The 25,992-nt window shown below is 36.0% G+C and overlaps 1 protein-coding gene across 3 annotated transcripts in view; it reads left to right on the top strand.

Annotated features, from left to right (window-relative positions):
* TPP2 (tripeptidyl peptidase 2) overlaps positions 1-25,992 on the top strand; it is a 105,125-nt gene that overhangs the window by 23,553 nt on the left and 55,580 nt on the right. For all 3 annotated transcript variants that reach the window (XM_037143621.2, XM_037143622.2, XM_037143623.2), the window contains exons 6-12: positions 4,322-4,485; positions 12,522-12,676; positions 13,276-13,352; positions 15,327-15,454; positions 17,562-17,661; positions 21,813-21,961; positions 25,379-25,494. In XM_037143621.2, coding sequence (XP_036999516.2) covers positions 4,322-4,485; positions 12,522-12,676; positions 13,276-13,352; positions 15,327-15,454; positions 17,562-17,661; positions 21,813-21,961; positions 25,379-25,494 — 889 coding nt within the window. The remainder of the gene's footprint in view (positions 1-4,321; positions 4,486-12,521; positions 12,677-13,275; positions 13,353-15,326; positions 15,455-17,561; positions 17,662-21,812; positions 21,962-25,378; positions 25,495-25,992) is intronic.

Here is a 25,992-nt window from a genome sequence, read left to right as displayed (position 1 = left end):
TACTTGTTTGGGAGATGTTAGGAAACTCTGAAGCATGAGCCAAGACAGGCCATTCTTATGGAAAAACGACTAGAAACAATTTGGTGGGCCTGTAAGTTGGGTGTGGCAGGTCTCGGGGAGTCACCATGGTGGGGCAAATGATGTTTATTAGCCAGGTTGATGGGAGTCCTAGGAATGACTCCCAACTGTGGGCTCCTCAGAAAAGGAGCAGTAGCCTCTGCCAGCATTTCTGTCTGGGAGAAAGCTGCCTCTGCATCTCTCACCCTGGTGTTATACAGACAATTCATTTCTTCCCAGTATGTCTATGGTGCCTATGGAGTTGCTGCCCTAGCACTGAAGCTCAGAGTGAGCCAGTCCGAGTAAGTCTGTGTGCAGGCCCTTTAAGAGGAACATTGGGGACTCCAGCCACCCTCTATCTCACTCAGCCACAGTTCTCACTGGTTTTTACAGCTGGAAGTTGTGGTCATATCACTTCCTGGCACTGGAACCCAGGGTAGGGGGGTTGGGGGGGTACTTGGTGGGAGGGCTGAGATCCCTCACTCTTCGGGAGGTCCTCACATAAACAACCAAGGTATGCCTCCTGATTTTTATCTGCCACATGTGGTTGTAGGACCAGCTTGTTGTTTTTTTGTCTTTGTCCCTCCTACCAGGATTGATGAGGCTGCTTCTTTATATCCTTAGTTGTAGGACTGTTGTTCATCTGGATTTCAGGCAGTTCTGAATGATGGCTATGTAACTGAGTTGTAATTCTGATGTGGTTGTGGGAGGATACAAGGTCTGTATTTACCTATGCCACCATCTTGACTACCATTGCTATGAGAATGTTGTTAAAGTGTTGATTCATTCATTCTTTCATCATTTGGTGAATATTTAAGTAGCTTCTTTGTACCATGTAGACTTTCTAGAAGCTACTCCATGGACTGTAGATCCTGTGGAAGCAAGTATTAGGAACATCTGAACCCATCTAGGAAGCATCAAGAAAGATTTCATTGAAGGATTAGCAAAAGTTAGCTAAGAGTATAGAAAAGGGAGGCTGAAGGTGAGGGGAAAGATCCAGAAAACAATGGAGGAGCTGTTAGAAATTTAGAGTGTATTATGGGCTGGATGAAAAAAAAAAAAGGCTGGATGAGGACTTCAGTCAGAGCTTATTTCCAGGATGGATACTGGCCATCCGTTTTGGAACCAAAAAAGCCACTCTGTCTAGCAAATATGGAGGATTTGATGGCATGCATTTTACTTTGTAACCTCAGTCCTAACTCCAATTGACATGCTACTTGTTTTCTCTTTGCCTAATTTTCCTCCTAAGTGTTTAGTCTTCAGTATCTTGCTATATTATATATCTTTCTGAAATGTTATAAAACCTTTCAGCTATACATTGAGTGAGGTTTATGACAGGGGACCCCAAAAACCCAGAATTATCTTCTGGAGGGGGGCCCCTGGTAGTATAGGCTTCTCCCACTAGATGAATGTTCTAGGAACCCATATGTATCAGTGTACCAACTGGTGTTGTGAGAGGCTAAGTTTGGCTCCAGTGAATTTTTTTGAAGACGCTTTCCATGCATTTGCCCATTTCATGATTTGTGAGCGTCCCTGCCCACATTGCGCTGAGTGTTCAGCAGTTTTTGACCAAAAACAGTATGACCCTGTGCTGCCCCACCCTCCCTATTCACTGGATCTTACCCCAAGTGCCTTTTTTTGTTTGTTTCCCCAGATGAAAAAAATCCTCAAAGGGAAACATTTTGTCAGTGTGGAAGAGGTGAAACAAAAAGTTGTAGAAGCATTGAAAGGCATTGAAGTCAATGAGTTCAAAACTTGTTTGGAGCATTGGGAGAAAATGTCTCAATAGGTGTATTGCATGAAATAAAGAATACTTTGAAGGTGACTGAAGTTTAAATATGTAAGAATAAATACACAATTTTTATAAACAAATTTCATTTTTTTTGAGTGGTTCCCCCTTATATACATAAAGACAGTTTTTGAGATCCTTCTTTCCAATTTGTTTTAGTTTGTTCATGGTACATATTAAGTATAAGGTATATATTTATTATTATTTATAATGCCCTCTGTATAATCAACAAGCTAAGATGGGGAAAGAGCAGACTGGAGGACAGCCATGAAACTCTGTAGAAAATGCTTTTTGTAAAAAATAAGTGTTTGCCTAAAGTTGAGGCACCTGTGGGATGGAGGCTTGGTAATAGTGTTTGCTTCAAGGAGCTTGCATATGTTGTTGGATTCATGAAGCCAGTTCTAGATGAAGCTGGAAGTAAGGCCTAGGCTATGGGCCAAAAATCATCCTAAACATTCTAAATCTCTAGGTTAAGCTTGGTCTAATTTCTTAAGTGGCTGTAATAATTGCTTTTTTTTAATATATTTTATTGATTATGCCATTACAGTTGTTCTATTTCTCCCCTTCATTCCCCTCCACCCTGCACACCTCTGCCCCACCATTCCCCCCCTTTAGTTTATGACCATGTGTCTCAAGTTCTTTCGATTCTATATTTCCCATACTATTCTTGCCCTTCCCCCTATCTATTTTCTATCTATGGTCTATGCTACTTATTTTCTGTACCTTCTTCCCCCTTCTCCTTCTCCCACTCCCTTGTTGCTAACCCTCCATGTGATCTTCATTTCTATGGTTCTGCTCCTGATCTAGCTGTCCTCTTAGTTTGCTTTTGTTTTAGGCGTGGTTGTTAATAACTGTGAGTTTGCTGTCTTTTCACTGTTCATCTTTTTCATCCTCTTTTTCTTAGGTAAATCCCTTTAACATTTCATATAATAAGGGCTTGGTGATGATGAACTCCTTGAACTTGATCTTATCCGAGAAGCAGTTTATCTGTCCTTCCATTCTAAATGAAAGCTTTGCTGGATGGAGCAATCTTGGTTGTAGATCTTTGGATTTCATGACTTGGAATACTTCTTTCCAGCCCCTTCTTGCCTGTAAGGTCTCTTTTGAGAAATCAGCTGACAGTCTAATGGGAACTCCTTTGTAGGTGACTGTCCCCTTATCTCTTGCTGCTTCTAGGATTCTCTCCTTCATTTTAATCTTGGCTAATGTAATGATTATGTGCCTTGGTGTGTGCCTTCTTGGGTCCAACTTCTTTGGGACTCTCTGAGTTTCCTGGATTTCCTAGAAGTCTATTTCCTTTGCCAGATTGGGGAAATTCTCCTTTATTATTTGTTCAAGTAAGTTTTCCACTCGTAGCTGTTCCTCTTCCCCTTCTGGTACCACTATAATTTGGATGTTGGAATGTTTAAAGATGTCCTGAAGGTTCCTAAGCCTCTCCTCATTTTTTTTGAATTCTTGTTTCTTCAGCCTTTTCTGTTTGATCATTTTTTTCCTCTTTCTGGTCCACTCCTTTGATTTGAGTTCCAGTTTCCTTTCCATTACTATTGGTTTCCTGTGCATTTCCCTTCATTTCAATTAGTTTAGCCTTCATATGTTCCTCTAATTTGTGACTAAAATCAGTCAGTTCTGTGAGCATCCTGATCACCAGTGTTTTGAACTGGGCATCTGATAGGTTGGCTATTTCTTGGTTGCATAGATTTACTGGCTCTGGGGCTCTGAGTTGTTCTTGAGCCATGTTTTGATCTGTTTATGCCTGTTATGTATGAGGAGCGGAGCCTTAGGTGTTCACCAGGGTGGGGCCACCCAGGTCATTGGTTTGTGACTCTGTATGTGCGGGCAGGGTCAGAGAGGGACAATGGCCGTCCCCTCTGCTGCTTCCTGCCACTGCGGCTTGCATGGTCTGTCTCACCGCTCGCTCCTTCACCGGTTTATCTGTGTGCGAATGTGTGATCATGGTCAGCCCTCAGTGGGTCCTCCTGTTGCTACTCCACACCTGGGATCCACCCATGGCTGCTTGCGTGCCTGGGTTGCACGCCCGAGTCATCTGGTGGATCTTTCCTGCCTGACTCCGCTCTGCTGCTGGCTCTGCCCCTCTTACTGGTTTGGCTGAAGGGTTCGTTGTTGTCAGACTTCCATATAGTTCAATTTTCTGTGGTTTGGCTGTGCTTTTGTTGCTAAAACTTTGTTGTTTTTAAACTTGGTTATGTGAGAAGGCACTGTGCTTCCACCTACGCCTCCATCTTGGCAGAAGTCCCCAGGATTTCTCCCCTGAGTTTTGTGAAGCTGTATTACCTAATCTTTACTGCTGACTATAAAACAGAAATATAAGCCAGGTAGTTACTGTGTTTGCTTGGTAGAAGTGGATCTGGTAGTAAGACCTGAGAAGCAATATTATAGGATTCAAGTGAGGTAAGAAAATACCTCACTTGTTGAGGTATTCTGTATTGTTGACTATTCTATATTCTGGATTTACAGAGCCTGCATTGATTCGAATGAAGACGGGGACTTGAGTAAAGCTACTGTGTTGAGAAACTACAAAGAAGCCCAAGAATATGGCTCTTTTGGCACAGCTGAGATGTTGAATTACTCTGTTAATATATATGACGATGGAAACCTGCTCTCTATTGTGACCAGTGGAGGTATTCTGTTCATATTTGTTAGAGTTAAATTTACAAAGTACAAGATGATAAATTCCTATAGCGAAAGCAGCTTTATGGAGAATTTAATCTAGAGATTCCAAATGAAGAACTAGGTCTGGAATAATAAATGTAATGTGGTTCCCTGGCAAGGTGTTGTTTCTTAAAGTCATAGTCATGTAAGATGCATTCCAAGAGTACAAGTGTAGTCCAACCACAAAAAAAAATCCATGAGCATAATTCATCCAGTGAACAGTACTTTTATTTCCAAATATTAATTTTGAGAAATTCTATTTTTTTGAAATGACACAGAATGCTACAGTGAAGGTCTTTTTACCTGACTTTTTATACTCTAGGGTGAAACAATCTAAATAGCCATCAACAAAAGAATAGGTTTTTAAAAATTGTGTATTATTCACACTGTGGAATATTATACAGCATTCAGAACAAATACATATGTTTATTCAAGTGCATAAATTTATAATTAAAATATTAATGATAAAACATTTGTATAAAATTGTAAAATATGTGAAATAATACTATCCAGTATTTATGGATATGTGTTTATATGGTAAAAATGTAGATGAGAAGAATATACACATCAGCTTCTGGATAGTGGTTACTCCTGGTGAGGGAGCAAGGACAATGAAATAGGAAGACTTTAACTCTTTATCACCATTCCCTGGACTTTATTAAGGCATAGCTGAATAACTGAAGTACAGTAATATATACTCTGTGTGTGTGTGTGTTTATGAACTTGATATGTCTTGTTAAATGCATACTCCCAGGAAACCATCACCACTATCAAGATAATGATTATACCCATAACCCCCCACAAGTTTGCTTATCTTCCTTTGTAAATCAGCCTTGTCTCCACCCACATCCCCAGGTAGCAACAGAACTTCTTTTTGTCACTCTAGATTATTTTACAGTTTCTAGAATTTTGTGTAAGCGGAATAAAAATGTATTGTTGCCTGCCTTATTCCAGAGTAATGGTTTGAAATTCACTTATATTATAATTATAAATAGCTTATTCCTTATTAATGAGTATTATTTCATGGTATGAATAAATCATGATTCATTTATTCACCTCTTGATGGACACTTGATTGTTTCAGCATTTGTGTACAAGTCTTTTTGTGGAAATATGTTTGGTTTAATTTGGAATGGTATCTAAGAGAACTGGTAAGTCATAGTAGGTATATATTTTAACTTTTTAAGAGACTTGCAAGCTGTCGTTCATATTGGCGGCACCCTTCTGCATCCCACCAGCAGAGTAGAGGGTAACTGCTCCAGGAGCTCCACATTCCTACCCACTCATACTGGGGTCAGTCTGCTTAGTTTTAGCTGCTCTAATAGGTAGGTGGTGGTGGCAAAGTGGTTTTTGTTTGTTTGTTTGGGGGTAGATGATTACAGCTTTCCTATTTTTATTGGAAGAATTGGTAATATTGGGTCCGTCTTCTTACATGACCACAGTTGCCTAGAACAGAGAAGTCTCAGCATTACAGCAAACTCAGCTGGAAGAGTCATATGCTCTCATTTCTCAAGGAGTTCCAACTACTCTGGTGTCATGCAAACATTAAAGCCCAATGCTGGTTGTCATTCATCATTGTGTTTGCGGTGTTGTTTTATCTGACAGAACTGGGATATTTCTCTCTTTTTAAGAAACTTTTTCAAAGTTTGCTTCAGGGAGCTTGCATATATTGTTGGATTCATGAAGCCAGTTCTAGATGAAGCAGGAAGTAAGGCCTAGGCTGTGGGCCAAAAATCATCCTAAACATTCTAAATCTCTAGGTTAAGCTTGGTCTAATTTCTTAAGTGGCTGTAAGGATTTCTCCCTAGAGTTTTGTGAAGCTGTATTACCTAATCTTTACTGATGACTAAAAAACAGAAATATAAGTCAGGCAGAAACTTTTCAAAGTTCCTTAAAAAGACATGGGGAGTTGTTTGTTTGTTTACTTCCTTGGTACATAACATGTAGAGAAAAGTATATAAATCACAAATTGTACATGCATTGAATTGTTACAGAGTGGATGGACACTTCTGTTTAGGCACTACTTGTCTTACCCAAGACAAGGAATAAAGCTTGTCAAAGTCCCTGTCATGTCTCTTCCTAACCACCAGTCTACTCTCCCTACCCCCAAAGTTAACTATTGTCGTTATTTCTATTAGCACATTAGTTTGAACCATCTGGTATTGTTGTATTTATAGGTCAGAAATGATTAGTGATAATTATACATGGCTCAACCTACTATGGTGATTTTTCCATGTATGTAAATGATGTGTGTGGGTGTGTGTGTGTATACTTTTGTGTGTGACTTTATTTTTTTATTATTTTATTACAGTTGTCTCAATTTTTCCCCCTTTTGCCCTCTTCTGCTCATCCCACGCCCTGCTGCCACAGTCAGTACCCATACTTGTCCCTGTCAGTGGGTCATTCATACATGTTCTTTGTCTAGTCCCTTCCCCTCTTTCCACCACTAACCCCCTGCCTTTTTCCCTCTAATCATTTTCAAGGACCCATGTTTCCTTGCCTGTGGTTCTGTTTTGTTTGTGAGTTTATGTTGTTCATTAGATTCCTGTTATAGAAGAGATTATATGGTATTTGTCTTTTACTGACTGGCTTATTTCACTTAGCATAATATTCTCCAGTCTATCCATGCTGTCACAAAGGATAGGAGTTCCTTCTTTCCTTCTGCTGCATAGTATTCCATTGTGTAAATATACCACAGTTTTTTGACCCACTCATTTACTGATGGACACTTAAGCTGTTTCCAGCACTAGCCATTGTAAATAGCAATGCTATAAACATAGGATAGGGGGGCATAAGTTCTTTTGAATTGGCCACTGGGTATTCTTAGGATATTCCCAGTAGTGGAATCACTGGGTCAAAAGGCAGTTCCTTTTTTGTTTTTTGTTTTTTAAATGAAATTCCATAGTGGCTGCACCAGTCTGCATTCCTACTAACAGTGCACTAGCGTTCCCTTTTCTCCCCATCCTTGCCAGAACTTGTTTGTTGATTGACTAATGATGGCCATTCTGGCAAGTGTGAAGTGATATCTCAATGTGGTTTTATTTCATTTATTGTTTTTAAGGTTTTCTTATTTACTTTTAGAGAGAGGAGAAGGAAGGGAGAAAGAGGGAGAGAAACATCGATGTGTGAAAGATACACTGACTGGTGGCCTCATGCATGCCCCCAACTGGGGACCTGGCGCAACCCAGGCAATGGACTCTGACTGGGAATCGAACCAGAGACATTTTGGTTCACAGGCTAGCTTTTAACTCACTGAGCAACACCAGCCAGGGGTCAGTGCATGTCTTTTGTTTTGTTTTTTAATTATCAAGTTCTTTTAAAAATTTTTTTGTCATTGTTCAAGTACAGTTGTCTCCATTTTCTCCCAACCCACCCATCCCCACCTCTGACCCTTGATACTACTCTCCTTTAGCTTGGTCCATGTGTCCTTTATACATGTTCCTTCAGGAACCTTCCCCTTTTTTCCCTGTTATCCCCTCCCTCTTCCCTCCGGTTACTGTCAATTTGTTCTTTATTTCAATGTCTCTGGTTATATTTTGCTTATTTGTTTGCTTTTTTTTATTAGGTTCCACTTATGGGTGAAATCATGTGGTATTTGTCTACCTGGCTTATTTCACTTAGCATAATGCTCTCGAGATGAATCCATGCTGTTGTGGAGAGTGGGAGCTCATTCTTTCTGCTGCATAGAATTCTATTGTGTAAATGTACCGCAGTTTTTTGATCCATTCGTTTACCGATGGGCACTTAGGTTTCTTCCATCACTTGCTATTGTAAATTGAACTGCTATGTACCTTGGGGTGCACAGGATCTTTTGAATTAGTATTTCAGGATTGTTAGGATATAATCCCAGCAGTGGAATTGCTGGGTCAAAAACCAGTTCCATTTTTAGTTTTTGGAGGAAGTTTCATACCATTTTTCACAGTGGCTGAACCAGTGTGCATTGCTACCAACAGTGTACAAGGGTTCCCTTTTCTCCACATCTTCTCCAACACTTGTTTGTTGCTTTGTTTATGATGGTCATTCTCACTGGTGCAAAGTGGTATCTCATTGTGGTTTTAATTTGTACCTTTCTGATGGCTGGTGATGCTGAGCATCCTTTCATATGTCTCTGGGCCATCTGTATGTCCTCCTTAGACAAGTGTCTGTTCAGGTCCTTTGCCCATTTTTTAATTGGGTTTTTTTGTCTTTCTGGAGGGGACTAGTGTGAGTTTTTTATATGTTTCAGAGATCAAACCCTTGTTTGTGTATCATTGGCAAATATGTTTTCCCATAGTATTGGTTCCCTTTTCATTTTGATTATGGTTTCTTTAGCTAATGAAGAAACTTTTTAATTTGATGTAGCCCCATTTGTTTACTTTTTCCTTTATTTCCCTTGCCTTAGGACATATATATAGGCAAAAATATTGCTGTATGGGATATCTGAAATTTTCCTCCCAGTGTTTTCCTCTAGAACTTTTATAGTGTCACGACTTATATTTAAGCCTTTTATCCATTTTGAGTGTATTCTCATATATGATATAAGTTGGAGATCTAGTTTCTTTTTTTTTTTTGTACGTACCTTTCCAGTTCTCCCAATACCATTTATTGAAGAGGCTATTTTTACTCTATTGTGTGCTCATGCTCCCTTTGTCATATTGACTGTGGAGAACTGGGTTTATTACAGGGTTCTCAGTTCTGTTTCATGATCTGTGTGTCTGTTCTTTTGACAGTACCAGACTGTTTTGATTATGGTGGCCTTGTAGTGTAGCTTGTTATCAAGTCTTATGATCCTTCCTACTTTGTTCTTTCTTAAGGTTGCTGAGACTATTTGGAGTCTTTTTTGTTCCATATGTATTTTTGAAAAAAAATTATTCTAGATCTGGGAAATAGGCCATTGGTATTTTAATAGGAATTGCATTGAATCTGTAGATTGCTTTAGGTAGTGTAGACATTTTAATGATATTAATTCTTCAATCCATGTACATGATACATGCTTCCATTTATTTGTGTCTTCCTTAATTTGTTTTTTCAGTGTTGTGTAATTTTCTGAGTACAGATCTTTACCTTCTTGGTTAAATTTATTTCTAGGTACTTTATTTTTCTTGCTGTTGTAGTAAATGAGACATCTTTCCAAATTTTCTTTCTGATACTTCATCGTTGGTGTACCAAAATGCCATTGAATTCTGGTTATTGACTTTGTATCCTGTTTGTTTGCCATATTTACTTATTAGGTCAAATAGGGTTTTTTTTTTGTGGAGCCTATAGGGTTTTCTGTGTACACTAGCGTGTCATCTGCAAATAATGACAGGCATACTTCCTCCTTTCCAATTTGGATGCGTTTTCTTTCTTTCTTTTTTTGGCTGATGTGGCTGGAACTTCCAGTACTGTGTTGAATAGGAGTGGTCACACTGGACATTCTTGTCTTGTTCCTGATATTAAGAGGAAAGCTTTTAGTTTTCCCCATTAAGTAGGATATTAGCTATAGGTTTCTCATATATGGGCATTATTAGTTGAGGTATGCTCTCTCTATTCCTACTTTCCTGGATGTTTTTATCATAAATGGGTGCAAGATTTTATCAAGTGCTTTTTCTGCATCTCTTGCTACGATCCTGTGATTTTTGTCCCTCATATTGTTTGTGTGCTGTATTACATTTATTGTTTGTGAATATTGTACCATCTTTGCATCTCTGGGATGAATCCCACTTGATCATAGTGTATGATATTTTTAATGTATTTCTGAATGCAGATTGCCAGTATTTTGTTGAGGATTTTAGAATATATGTTCATCAGAGATATTGACCTGTAGTTTTCTTTCTTTGTTGTGTCTTGACCTGGTTTTGAAATTAAGATGACACTAGCCTCTTTAAAATGGTTTGGGAGTCTTCCCTTTTCTTGAATTTTTTGGAATAGTTTGAGAATGAAAAGAGTTAGCTCTTCCTTAAATGTTTGTAAAATTCACCTGTGAAGTCATGCAGTCCAGGGCTTTTGTGTGCCAGGAGTGTTTTAATTACTGCTTCAATTTCACTAGCTGTTATAGGTCTTTTCAGGCTTTCTGCTTTTTATTGATTCAGTTTTGGCAGATTGTGTGTTTCAAGAAATTTTTCTATTTCGTCTAGGTGACAGGCAGCAAACACAAGGCCTGCAGGCTGAATCCGGCCCTCCACCTTGTTTCTACCCAGCAGCAGCGCTGACCTGTCACTTAACTGTTAAGGAGTAGTTACATTTATGCAGTCCTAAAATTACATTTGGCCCTTTGAAGGCAACCACAAAGTTAATGGGCCCCCGGTGAAAATGATTTTGATACCCCTGGCCTAGTTTGTGAAATTTCTTGCCATAGAGTTGTTCCTAGTAATTTCTTACAATCCTTTGTATTTATGTTGTTTTGGTTGTAACTTTTCCTCTTTCATTTCTAAAATAATATTTGGGTCCTCTCTGTTTTTTTTTTTTTTTTTTTCATGATGAGTCTGGTTAAAGGCATGTCAATTTTGTTTAACTTTTCAAAGAATCAGATCCTGGATTTATTGATCTTTTGAATTTTGTTCTTTTTGTGTCTGTGTAATTTAATTCTGTTCTGATCTTGATTATTTCCTTCCTTCTACTTGATGTGGGTATTGTTTTTGTTCCTCTATTTCTTTCAGATGTAGGGTTAGGTAATTTATTTGGGATTTTTCTGTCTTCTTTAGGTAGGCCTGTATTGATTGCTATGAACACCCCTCCCAGGATGTGTCCCATAGGTTTTGTTATATGTTCATTTTCATTTGTTTCCAGAAGCTTTTTTATTTCTTCCCTTGATATCATTGTTGACTCATTCATTATTTAATAACATGTTGTTCAGTCTCCATTTGTTTGAATGTTGACTTCTTTAAGTCAGTCTTATTTTTGCATGCTTCATCTCATAGTATATAGACATGTACACTATGTACAATGCTGTATAATATTCAGTTTTATGAATGTACTGTATCCATTCTAGTTTTTGAATTTTCAAACAATGCTGCCATGAACATTTGTACATTTTTCTTGTAGTGTACATGTTGCACGTTTCTCTTAGGCATATTGCTAGAGGTGAAATTGCTAAATTGTAGGGTATGCCTATATTCACCTTTCCCAAATGTCATTCTTCTCTCCCACTAGTAGTATGTGAGTGCACATTCCTATCCGCAGTTGCTGTTGCAGACCTTAAAGTTTAAGCTAATGTGAAAGTTATGTGGCTTTGATATGCATTTCCCAGACAGGCCAGTAAAGTCGAACATTCCATTTTTATGTATCATTTAGTTGTCCCCTTTTGTGAAATGATCTCAGATCTTTTACCCATTTTTCTTTTGCACTGTTTTTTCCTTTTTAAAAAAAGTATATTTTATTGATTATGCTATTACAGTTGTCCTAATTTTCCCCCATTGCCTTCCTCCACCTTTATGAAAAGCTTTCTTCTTTCTTAAAATAGTCCCTTTAACATTTCATGTAATAATGGATTGGAGGTAATAAACTCCTTTAGCTGTACCTTGTCTGGGAAGACCTTTATCTGCCCTTCAATTCTAGTGATAGCTTTGCTGGATAGAGTAATACAGGTTGAAGGTCCTTGCTTTTCATCACTTTGAATACTTCTTTTCAGTCCCTTCTTGCCTACAGAGCTTCTTTTGAGAAATCAGCTGACAGTCTTAACGGAACTCATTTGTAGGTAACTCTACAAAGAGCCTTGTTTACTCATCCATCTTTGTTTTTTCCATTATTTTTGATATAAGGTCTTGGTCAGTTATATATATTGCAAATACCTTCTCATCCTTGTAATCTTCATTTTTTGATGTCAGTGAAAAGGCTAGAGTTCCAGGCAGCAGAGTAGTATATGGAATTCATTGAATTTCATTTTTTGTGAATTATTGATAAGAGAATTAATATATTATTAAATATTAAGGTTAAGGTATATTTTTATTTGATTATCTTCACCATGATTAATATATAAATTGAACTGAATGATTAAAAATTTGAACATGTGAGGCTATTTTTTCATATGCCCCTCTTTTTTCCTCTAGGTGCTCATGGAACACATGTAGCTAGTATAGCTGCTGGACATTTTCCAGAAGAACCTGAACGGAATGGTGTAGCTCCAGGTGCCCAGATTCTTTCAATCAAGATTGGTGATACAAGACTGAGCACTATGGAAACAGGCACAGGCCTTATAAGAGCTGTGAGTGTTTGTGAATTGTTGATTTAAAGGGTTAATAATTGATGATCTTGGATATTTTTAGTTTTATGAAGTACTCTGGGCTTACCAAGAATATTTTTAAATTGTTTTTATTAAAATTACTAGGATTGGAAAATATAAAAATATTATTTATGTTATACTTCTCATTTCTAATAAGTCTTCTAGCAAGCTATTTTGAGATACTTTAAAAAAACAAAATAAGCCCCAGGCAGCTTGCTCCTTCAGCCTAAGAAGAATTTAACTAATATTCTACATTTCATTTTAACATATGAATTATATTTTACTTTAGTTTTTTTAGAATTTAGTAAGAACCATTTCTTTTCCTCTTCCTCTCCCCTACTCCATTCTGCAAATACTAGTTTTGTTTTTTATAGATTACTTACTATATTCTGACTATAGACTATATTCTGTCTATCTCCACCTCTTTAAAAATTTATTAACCATATGCCTAGAAGTAACTTATATTTTCAGATTTGAAGTAGAATATGATTGGTTAACTGTGGGATTCTGTGCCCTTTTTTTCCCCGCCCAATCATTTCTGTACATTGCTGCCTAAATTAGACTCTTCATTTTTTTAATAGATGATAGAAGTTATAAATCATAAGTGTGATCTTGTCAACTACAGCTATGGAGAAGCAACTCACTGGCCAAATTCTGGGTGAGTGTTCTTTGATACTTGTTAGCCATAGAAACTTAGCTAATGAAGCATATGTAATGCTTTTCATAACTGGATTGAAAATCATGATTGGAAAAAAGCAGTTGCTGTGGTTAGATGATAACTGTATGTCTGCCATATTTTTGGCTCTCATTCCAATGGCTCTTCCTCCTACCCAGGGAGGCCCCACAACCCATATATCACTAGAATTCCTCATCCACAAGCAACCTAAACTCTTCCAGGTATAACTACCAGAAATAACTCTGCACTTGTGGAAATCTTGTCATTCCCTTCAAGGATCATGCACCTGATCCGCCAGACTTTGCTACAAGTACACACTGATCCATTTTAAGTTTATGACCACAGATATCAAATGTTTACACAGCATTGTCTTTAATCACACTGCATTTACCCTCTGACTCCTATATGACCATTTTACACCTTTTCTTCTTGACGACCTTCAGTGTCCTTCCCTTTCTTCCCTCACTAAAGCCCTCACCTCTTACTTTCTCAGAGAAAATAAAAGCACTCAGCAGGGGACCAATGCCCTTCCTATGAACTACTCAAACTCAATCTTCTCTGCCTTCCCTATTGAGTAATGAAAGAAGTGCCTGGGTCAGAAGTTATTCAAAAACTTGTGATCTGATTCCGGTTTCCTCTCTCCTATCCTGGATTATCATCACTACACATACATTCTCTAGAGTCACCAGCTTTAAAACAGACACAAACCCTCTTCATTTTATACTGCTTTCACTCACTTTTCCAGCAAAACTTAGTTATGTATGTTCACTTTCTGATTCTCTTCCATCCCCTCCTCCCTGTGTCATCATCTTCCTGCTGCCACATCTAGTGGCTTAGTGTTGACCTCATGTTACTTTGCCTTGTTTTCTTTATAGTAATAACTTTGAAATTACCTTATTGATCACTTCCCCCACTACCATATACCTACTATCCAGTGTCTGAAATTCTTTAATAAACTCCTACCAAAACCCAATTTTACCAAGCCCAGACCCTTTAGTTTACTGTTACCACATAATTTGATTTTTAAATTAAATTTACCAGTAGTACCAGATGACTAGTGCTACTAGGTTTCTTGTTATACATCCCTTTCCTGCCCTTCATTCGGGAATGAAGTCTTGCCCCTCCTTTGCTTTGATATTTTATTTACCTGAGTGTTTTGTTTTCTCTTCCTGTTTTTAAATATTCATCCTTTTAAAGTCATCTTTGCCTCATTCCCTTCTTTTACACTGGGAGTGCCCTTAGCTCCATACCATTGTTATGTTGACTATTTTCTTCATGGTCTAACTTCATCTCTTTCAATTCATAGCACTGTTTTTCTTGTTTGCTATCAAGCTCTAACCGGATTGCTTATATTTTAAATCTTACCCTTAGGTTCTCCCTACTGGCTTATTTTCCCTTCACTTTTGTCACTAATCATAAATATATACATATAGGAAACCCCCAAGGAGTTATTTCTGAATATGTTATTTCAAGTGCGGGATGAAAGTGAAACCCTCTATTGTCTCCCTACCCAATCACTGCTAATCATTCAGTATTTGCTTCCAGTCCTTTTGTAGTTTTCCCTGTATATCTAGCATTTCTCCACATTTAACCTGACCTCATAACTGTTTCCCAACACTAAAACCTATCTAGGGTGTATCTCCTAGAATGACTATATCATGTCCCACCAGTGGTGGGTGGTGCCATAAGTTACTTAACCATGCATTTGAACAATATTTTGGTATTATAAATACTTTGGGGATAGAGGCTAAGTATTTATAGTTTTAGAATGTCCCCTGAGTGATTCTGATGCACACTTTCTTATTTATTGCCACTGCTTTAGTTCTGCTACTTGGAACCATATTTTAGCCTTTTTTTTTATAAACCATGTTTGCAAATATTTTCACATGATAATATAATATAGTTCTTTAAAAGCAGGTCAGTTTTTTATGTTCAAAGAAATTCTATCTCTTTCAGGAGAATTTGTGAAATAATTAATGAAGCAGTGTGGAAGCATAATATAATTTATGTTTCAAGTGCTGGAAATAATGGCCCGTGCCTTTCTACAGTTGGTTGTCCAGGTGGAACTACATCAAGTGTAATAGGTTAGTTTCCTGTTTTAGAAGTGGACTTGTTTCAAAAAAAGGAAACGAAAAACACGTTAGTTAATTCAATGTTAATTGCATCTCTAGGTATACATGACACTGTAAACCTTAAACCCCCAGGAAACTGAAATCTGGTAGGGTCCTGCTGATCTTGAATTTATAGTAGACTGAAGTAAATAGTTTAATGAAAGTATAGACACAGTGCTAAGGGTTACAAGAGTGCAGCCACTTCAGATTTGAGAATTTAGGTGAGGCTTTCTGGAAGAGTAGATGGGTTTGAAGGTTTCAGTCAGTAGAAATGATTGAGGAAAGGGCTTTTCAGACTAAGTGAACAACATTAATACACTTGCCTTACTTTTTATTTATAGTGTACGACTACTTATTTATAATATAGTTTCCTCCTTTAATTTCTTTTGGGATATGCAGAAAGAATGAGGTGTAGAGGAAGGAAGCTTTGTTAGTGAGAAAAGCAGTTGAAACACATTTGTTTCATGAATGTGGCTTCTCCATGACTTTTTGGTCTTTACATATAATGCGGTATTGTCTATTCCAGTGTACTCTAGTGGGAAAAAAATGCCCATCACCAAGAATTCATGGGAAAGCTAAATCAAGAATTGCAGTCATAGTATGAGAATAATAAAGTTAGCTTACATAACATACAGTAGCTGCCAATTTTGCAGAAAAACCCACAAAATATAAAAACTACCTCCTTTTTTTTAAATATGCAGTATGAGGAAGATGAATTAAGAGAAATATGTATGTAGTAAATGATGCCTAAAAATTTTTTGTTTGAGATCATAATAAGGCTTCTTGACATGTGTCATTGGGTAAATGGCTATAAAAACTATTTGGTTCCAAATGTTTCTGATGTATATATCAATAATTGCATAAATATATACATATTATAGATATTATTGGTGTGTAGATACTATAGATGTATATATAATATTTGGGTATCAAAGTTTCAAAATTGGTCCTTTTTAAAATTTTGTTTTAAACTAACAGTGATATTACATATAAAGATAAATATAAATATGTTTGTATTCATAGCTTCTACATTTTAAGATATAACTTTATGTAATTTTAAAAATTTTCTTTTTTAAAATTTTTATTTAGTTATTTTTCAAGTACAGTTTTCTGTTTATTTCTCCCATTCCAGAAATAATTTTGTTAAATCATGTGTTAAGACAACAGTGCCTACTAGTGATATATTCATTGCATATTTCAGTGTTCTAGATATTTTAAGTGTACACAAAAACAAAGAATAGATCTGAAAGGTAAAGATCAAAGATAGTACTCTGCTGTAGTACTCAGTGTTTTTGTTGTATTTTTATCCCCATACTCACTAAAAATTTTAAACAAAATTTTACGAAAATAATTGCAGTGTTATGTGGCAGTATTATCAACCTAAATCCTCTTAACTTGCATATGTTTTACCCAGTCTTCTGAGTATGTGTATGTTGTAAAGAGGAATTAGAAGCTGGTAGACCTGGATTCTAAATTTTTTCTCTGCTAGTCATACATGTGAATTTTGTACCTTTTTTCAATCTCTGTAGTCCATATTTCCAAATTTCTAAAATGAAAGAACCAAGTTTGATCTCTGTATTGTTTCAGAATCTTACTAGACCTTTTTTGCATGTTTTTCTGAAGACTAACAAGTTATGTCTTTGTTTTTTGCTCTTTATTTAGCCATTTTTGAGTAGAGGGATACTGCCAACTTTATGGGTAGAATTATGGATAGAAGGTCATTTAAAAATAACCAGTCAATTAATTCCTTTATTTTTCTAGTGTTATATTTTAAAGTTGAAAACACTTTTTTTTATACATCTACACACTTTTAGGTATGTTATTATTTTTAATTCACATAATAATCCTGATATTTTTATATCCCCAAATTAGGCATATGGCATGTAATGTCTGGCAGTACATATAGTAAACTTTTCTTGGTAAAGTTTTTTTGGTTTTTTTTGTCTTTTTATTTTATGACAGAGCTGTGGCATAGGGGAATCAAGCAATTTACCCAAGGTTACACAGCCAAGTGAATAGTGGATAAAAGTTAAGGTTCATATTTTGTGTCCTTTTGTTAATGATAACATCTATCCCACAGGTGTTGGTGCTTATGTTTCACCTGATATGATGGTTGCTGAGTATTCTCTGAGAGAGAAATTACCTGCAAATCAATATACATGGTCTTCTAGAGGCCCCAGGTAGGTTGAGAGTAGGACATGTGGACTGTTAAAAATATTTGGTCAAACTTTACATAATAGAGTAAGGCAGAGTTTTGGTACTTTTACTGATTTTTTTTCTGTTAGTTTTTAACTTTTGTTGCATTTTAATTTTGATTAAGAATTTCACCTGGCTGGCGTAGCTCAGTGGATTGAGCACGGGCCTGCGAACCAGAGTATCGCAGTTCGATTCCCAGTCAGGGCACATGCCTGGGTTGCAGGCCAGTTCCCGGCAGGGGACGCATGAGAGGCATCCACACATTGATGTTTCTCTCCCACTCTTTCTCCTTCCCTTCCCCTCTCTCCAAAAATAAATAAAGAAAATATTTAAAAAAAAAAAAGAATTTCATCTCAGGGAAACTGATCATTAAAGAAGTAAAATGTTGTTATTTTATTATTATATGTATATAACTATTCTGAGTGTAAATTCTTAGGCCTGTACTCCAAATCCTTCATTTATGAAGATCTATATACAAAGTAAGAACTGGATGATTTACAGAAGTGAAGGCCTGCTTTGTGATACTTTTCACATTTGAACTTAGGTAAAATAAGAGCCCTAAGCTTTTGTAATATGTCACAGTTTTAGGCCTGCATACCCTGTGTTTATGGTTTTGAAGTTATAACCTATTAAAACAATTTTAGGTACAATCTATAGTAGGCAAGTTCTATTTGATGAATGAAGTTCATCTATTTTGGTTCCCTGAAGCCCCTCAATGGACTATACTTACCTGCTTCAAGAAACTGATTATCTTTCTCAAGAGTTATACTAAGTCCCGATTTATATCATCCCTCATTATGATATCATTGGGTACCTTCTGAAAAATAGCGCCTATTATAATTTGTTTCTTTACCTCTTTGGAGTTATTTTTTAAGAAGAAAATTGACTTTGAATTTATTTCAGCAAATACCTTACTGCCTGCGGAAGTCAAGGCATACATAAACAGGTTGTGATCTGAGTTCACAATTCCATTGTAGGACAGTGGGATTACATAGGTGGAACCAATCATTTTCCTTTGAGTGGAACCCCTCAAGGAGGGGATGGTATTGGAGTTGGCCTTGAAGTATAGATAGGATTTTCAGAAAAGAAGGAGGTTTTATATGTCAAGAATAGCATGAACCCAAAGATTAGCAGGTTTTAGTATAAGTGTTTGGGGAAAAGAATTACTAGTTGGATTTGTCTAAAGTATAAAACATATTAAAGGGAATATTAGAAGATAACATCAGTTGGGATTATATAAAATGTGGTAATGGTAATTATAATTCTCTGAGTTACAGATACCTTCCTAGCCTTGTCTAGGTAAGTTTTTTTTAAAAAAACAAAAAAACACCAAACTTATTTCAGTAGTTTATAACTGTCATAAATGTAATTTATGGATCACCATGTGGATCTCCATGTAGTCCATATACTACTCTCATCAGCCCAACTAACTGGCCTAAAACTCCATCCACATCACTGAATAAGAGTGGCTAGGAATAAGACTAAGTTAAAGTTGGCAAAGGTTTGTGTCTTTTCTGTTTAGTTAATAAATGTATTAATTATTAAACTTGTCCTTTTCTAAAATTGATTTTAAAATGTTATTTCATGTTACAGTCAGTGTAAAAACAAAGTAGTAGAGAAAATTTAAACCAGCCTTTGTTACTCTTATTTGCATATAGTAGCACAGTTAAATAATTACTTTAAGAAAATGAGTTCATGAATTTTCAGGGAAGCTTGGATTGAACAGATAATGGTTCACAAACCAGTTTTTCTAATGATTGAGAGAATTGCTTTCATACTGTAGCAAATACATGGTTTTAATTATTAGGTCATGAAGTATAAAACATTGACTAATGATGACTAAATGTGTATATTATATAGTACTGTTTCTAAAGTCCTCTTTATCAGGGAACACTGTCAAAATATTGACTTCATGTCATATTATTTGCAAGTGTAGCATTTATTTTAAAGGCAGATTACCAAATGTCTACATAAACATGTTTTGAATTTTTGTTACATGCTATATTTTTGAAGAAAAATATCAAGTGCTTTTTTATTCAAAGGTCAATAAACATTTCCTGTTTTTTTGAAGCAGGAAATGTTTATTGGTTTTAGAAAGAGAAGAAGGGGTGGAAGAAGCCAGGGGAGAGAGAGAGATGGCCATGTAAGAGAAACATCAGACATTTGCCTCCCATACATGCCCAGACCAGGGATCAAACCCACAGATAACCTTTTGGTGTACAGGACAATGCTCCAACCAACTGAGCCAGGGCATATAAGGGTTTGGGGAGGGGGGGAATTAAAGATTTTACTTATTTATTTTTAGAGACTGGGGAAGAGAGGGAGAGAAACCACATCAGTGTGTGGTTGCCTCTCATGTGGCCCCCCACTGGGGACCTGGCCCGCAACCCAGGCATGTTCCCTGACTGGGAACAAACTGGCGACCCTTTGGTTCACAGCCCATGCTCAATGCACTGAGCTACACCAGCCAGGGTGCATAGAAGGTTTTAATAAGGGATATGTGAGGTTTATATTAGGAAAACTTTATTTTATTTATTTTTATTATATTTTATTGTTTATACTCTTACAGGTGTCCCCACATTTTCCCCCTTTGCCCACCACTACTTAGTCCCACCCCACTCAGGCAATTCACACACTGTTATCTGTGTTTCTGTGTCATTGCATGTATATATATGTTCTTTGGCTAATCCCGTCATCTTCTTCAAGGAAAATTTTATTTTTGCTTAAGTAAAATTTTTATTTACACTTTATAGAAACCATTTTTAGAACACTAATGAAATGCTTCATTATTAGCCACTGTAAAAAACTAGTTGAAAATTAATACAGAGCAGTAGGAAGTAAGTTTGTTAGAATTAATGGCTCTTAGTTATTTTTTCTGATAATAAGATATTGAGTGCTCATTGTGAACATTAATAGACAGTATAGACACTGCAAAGAAAAAAGTAAAAATTACTCTAAATCTCATTATCTGTAATAATACTTCAGTGATGTTTTGATGAACGGCCTTTTAGTCATTATGTGCATAAATGCAAGATCAGACTATTCAGGCCCTTCTGTCACTTGATAATACTGTATGGAATGTGTGACATTGTTTACAGGTCAACAGGTATTTACCTCATAATATTTGTTTTAAGGTAGTCACTAAAAAGAATGCCACTAACCCAGTTCAGGAGGGAGATATAATTTGTGCTGCTTTTAGCTTTCTGTGTCAAATTATGAAACCAAGTTGTACTAGTATTCCTACCCAAGAATAAAAATAATTTAGTCAGAGGAAGAATGGTAGAAAGGAGAGGCCAAAATCCTCTGTGGGGAATTTATGGCCACTCTTGCAGGTGAAAGGAAGTATAGTGTCCCTTTATGTTATTCTTTACTTAGGGCAGAAGACAGAGCTTGTGTTAGGTGACAGTGCAGTAATCAACTTTATAGACTTTAACTGATTAAATCTTGCTTAGCCAAAATGCTAAACAATGCAGCCCTGTTGACTTAAGCTGTCCAGTATGGCAGCCTCAATTCCATTAGGTTAGTATGAATTGAAATGCACTGTGAGTACAAACTAAACACCAGATTTTAGGACTTAGTATAAAAAAAGAATATATTAACTCATATTTTTCTATCAATTACACATTGAAATTATGTTTTGGATATGGTAGGTTAAATCAAAGATGTTATTAAAAATAACTTCACCAAATTCTTGTTACCTTGTTTTTTAGTGAGCTTTTTAGGAAATACAGAATGACGTGTCCCTCTATTTCTATTTGTATTTAACTTGTATTAAATTTGTATTAAACTTGTATTGAATTTGTATTAAACTTCAGAGAAAGGCAAAGCTTATACTTATTATGGACAAGAGAAAAGTACATTCCTTAAGGAGTCTGAGCAGTGACATTAATTTATTTTTCCTCTTTGAATATACCTGATAATCTTTTACACCTAAGCCCAATACACACAGATTTTTTTCACTTACAAGGGAAAAAAGTGCTGCTTAATGGCGAAATAGTTATGCTGGATATTTCCCCCACTGATTCGAATGACTGCAAATAGTCCATGGTATTGTGTTTGACCAGTGGCCTTGTTGTGAATGCCCATGTTTATCCAGTTTTAACCATTGTAAGCAAACTAATGGCTTTTTGTTCAGTGCCGATGGGGCCCTTGGAGTGAGTATCAGTGCACCAGGAGGAGCCATTGCTTCTGTTCCTAATTGGACATTGAGAGGAACTCAGCTAATGAATGGCACCTCAATGTCTTCTCCCAATGCATGTGGAGGTATTGCCCTGATACTTTCAGGTAAGAATGTTTCTTAGTGCTGTACATGGTACTCATTCTAAATTTCCAATACAGTGATGGTGAATTGTTGGCTATTCTGCATATATTTCAATTAGAATTTTATTACTTTTCTTAATTAGATAGAAGTAGCATTGTAAAATGGATTTTAAATGTTATCATTTTATAATTTACCTTAGTCCTGGTTCTGCAAATCTATAATTTATTTATAAGGTTAGGTAAGTAGGTGTTAAGTATCTAAACAGGTTTTTGTTTATAGCACTAAAAAGTTATATAGTAACCATAAAAAATAATTAAGTTTATCATAGCTTATTGCAGAAAGATGTTTTCATTTTCTGAAGTTCTTGTGGTAAGAAAATGTGCTAAAATTGTGAAGTTAAGTTTAAGGTGGAGAATAATTTATGTGATAATAATGATTTGGTTGTGTATTCATTCATTCAACAAATATATTTATTTATTGGCTGTTATGTCAAGCATTATTTTAGCTCTGGGGCTAAATTATTCAACAGAACATGAAAAATACCTGTCTATGTAGAGTTTATATTGCAAAGGGAGAATCAAAAAAACCTGGAGTTATCTCTTGGGGATGGGCCCATGTCGCACAAGCTTCTTCCCCATGTGAGTGTTCTGGGGACCCATCTCTATCAGTGTACCAGCTGGTGTGTTATGAGAAGCTATATTTGGCTTCAGTGATTTTTTTTGGAGACTTTTTCAACGTGTTTGCCCATTTCATAGTGGGTGATTTACAAGTGCATGTACCCACACCATGCGGAGTATTCAGCAATTTTTGACCAAAATTGGCATAGCCCACATGTCCCGCCTTCCCTATTCACCCAGTCTTACCCCAGGTGACTTTTTGTTTGTTTCCCCGAATGAAAAAAGTATTCAAAGGGAAATATTTTGCCATTGTTGAAGAGGTGAAACAAAAAAATGGCAGAAGCACTAAAAGGCTTCAAAATCAACAAATTTAAAAATTGTTTTGAGCAGTGGTAAAAACATCTCGATAGGTGTATTGAATCAAATGGAGAGTACCTTGAAGATGATTGATGTTTAAACATGTAAGAATAAATACACAATTTTAAATAGGTAAATTCCAGGTTTTGGGGCATTCCCCCCACAATAGTTGGGGGAGACAGACCATAAGCAAAATGAGAAGTAGTTTACATAATATGTAATAAAGTAATGAATGCTAATATGAAGCAAAATGAAGTGGAAAGGGAAGTATGAATTTCTAGGGTGGTGTGCAGGGGGCTTACAGTATTAAATAGGGTGGCATTGACATTGATTAGGACTCAAAGTTAGGGTAGCCAGACTATGGCAACAGTTGACAGTTCTACCTTAGAAGTGTCCCTGAATCTAATCTAATTCTCCAAACTCTCTACCCTTATTTCTACTCCTATTCAACCTCACTAGATATTTCTTTTTTTCCTTTTTCGTCTTTCTCTTTATTTAAACAGAATATTTCACTGCTTTCATTTTTAGATAAAATAAAAATAAAACTAAAAGGAGCAAAGCTGATGCTAAATTAATCTCTTTTTAGATTTGAGTAATAGCCACTGATAAATATACAAACTAATGAAAAATTCTTTTGTCTAATTAGAGTTGCATTTCAAGTACTGTTTAATATATATTTATCAAAACTGCTGACATTACAGTTGTTAGTCAATTATGTGCAATTGTTCACTAAACTAAAAGTTAAGAATTTTTTAATTTTAACATTTTATTTTGAAATCATTTGAAAAAATAATTACAAATAGTAAATATAAACCCTACACACACTTATTTCAGCATTCCCAAATGTTAATCTCATATATAATAGCAGTGTAATAGAAAAAAGTAAGAAATTAACATTGATTCAATGCTAATCAATAGCCCAAATTCAGGTAGCTTCTAGCGGTTTTACTTATGTCCTTTTCTTGGTCCAGGATCCAGTTCTTGATCACATATTGCATTCTGTCCTTAGTCACTTTTCATATAAGAGCATTCCTCAGTCTTTTCCTATGTTTCATAATCTTGAAACTGTTGAAACTTATTTTGTAAAGTGTCTCTCAATTTGGGTTTATATGATATTTCTTCATAATTAAATTTATGTATTTTGGGCAAAAATACAACAGAATTTTCTATTGTGTCCTTCTCAGGGCATCATATGAAGAAGTACATAATGTCAACATGTCTAATTATTGATGATTTATTTTAAAATGTGAATGCAAATATTTTATTTTTTGAAAATATTTATGCTTATAATGGAAAGAAATAATTGAAACATGTGGCAGGGGGTATGTAGTTTCTCAGAATTCTTTTAAAATGTTTTGAGAATATTTATATAGACAAGTATACTGAGATACTGAATTATAAAGAGATACAGAAATTGGGAGGAATATGTATGGTTGAGAGATTTATGTTCTTAAATATTTACCAAATATTTTGAGGTTGCTCATGCCTTCTGTCTTTGGTCATACTGCTTTCTCTGCCTAGAATTCCTTCTGCCATTTTTTGGCCTTGTAAACTTGCATTTTAAAGATCCAACTCATGTGTTTGTTCATCTGCTAGAGCTTCACCTTATTTGCTCTTATAGCAGCATTATATTTCCAGGTTTATTTTGCTCATTCTTAACTATCATAAATGTTTACATGTTTGTTGAGCTCTGGAAAGGCAGGAATACTATATTACTTGTCTTCGATCTTTAACCACAGGTATTAATGCAGGGTTCACAGATTGGAGGCCTCCATATCCTTCCCACAGAACTGTCATTCTCAGCCTAGGTACTCCCGAGCATTTACTGGGGAAGCTTTTAATCCATATCAGTGCATGGGACTGATCTAGTGCACTGTCAGTGCATCTAGACTCAAAGATGCTAAGTTAATTAGTCTGTGATGATGCCTCTGCATCCTTTGGCTTGTTTAAGCTCCCCTGGTGTTTATATAATAAGCAAACAGGTTGAAAAAATACTGGGTGGGCACAAGTAGGTTTACAGTTGTTCATATGGAAAATAATACAATAATTAATAAATAATGATAACAATAAATTCTGTGTTGCATGTACTCCCAACTGTAAACCTACTTTTGCCTGCCCTACCTTGTGTTGTTTGACCAGCAGTATCTTAAAGCAAATGTTATTCCAGTGCCTTTATGTGTCTATCTGCTTCCTACTTTACATTATTTCTGTATAGCTTTCATTAGTGCCATTGCATAATAATGAGCACACAGTAATTTTTCTTAAATAAGTTTCTTTGTGTGATGTCAGTGGGTTTTCTCAGACTAGTTGAATTTTGTTTTGTTTTGTTTAGGATTTTAAAATGAGTGTTGAAGCACAGGACATTAAAGCCTGGGAATATACATATTATCTATACTGGTGAAGGGGGAAAGGTTTCAAGTAGTGAGCTCCTTGACATTTTTTCTTGTTGCTGTTTTTAAATCTTAGGTCTGAAGGCCAATAATGGTAACTACACAGTTCATTCCGTCAGAAGAGCTCTAGAGAACACTGCAGTGAAAGCTGACAATATAGAAGTGTTTGCTCAAGGACATGGTATTATTCAGGTATTGTTTGTATGAAAAGTATGTTTAAAATCATTAAGATAATCTCTTAGCTATTTGGGATAATATTTCCTGTTACAATGATGATTGACTGTATCTAATTCTAGATTATAGCATCACAGTGTTCTCTGAACTAATGTGAAAACAAATTTGTGGGTTAAGACAGATTTGTTGTAGTAAATATAACATGTTATATTTCACTGCTTTACTACACAGCAGTGACACAGAGGATAGAAATTCAAAGCATGGTTAAAACACAAAAACTGTTAAATCATAATGGTGTGTGGAAGACTTCCTAACTTTGGTTACTTGAGAATAATAGTGTGAATCAAGAGAATGGAGGAAAAGGTGAGTTCAGTAGTTAGACTAGTAATTTGAAAAAAAAAAAACCCAAAAAACAAAAAGTAAAATTACCTTCTGAATTTCAGAAGGTTGAATGCAGAAACTTTTTGCTTGTACTCTGCCACAAATGAAATGAAATCGGTAACTTGCAACAAAATA

The sequence above is a fragment of the Artibeus jamaicensis genome, unplaced genomic scaffold (genome assembly GCF_021234435.1).
Source record: "Artibeus jamaicensis isolate MK-2021 breed Jamaican fruit bat unplaced genomic scaffold, CSHL_Jam_final contig_559, whole genome shotgun sequence".
Lineage (NCBI taxonomy): Eukaryota > Metazoa > Chordata > Mammalia > Chiroptera > Phyllostomidae > Artibeus > Artibeus jamaicensis.
Note: the sequence above shows the minus strand (reverse complement) of the source record. Positions and strands in the feature narration are given on the sequence as shown.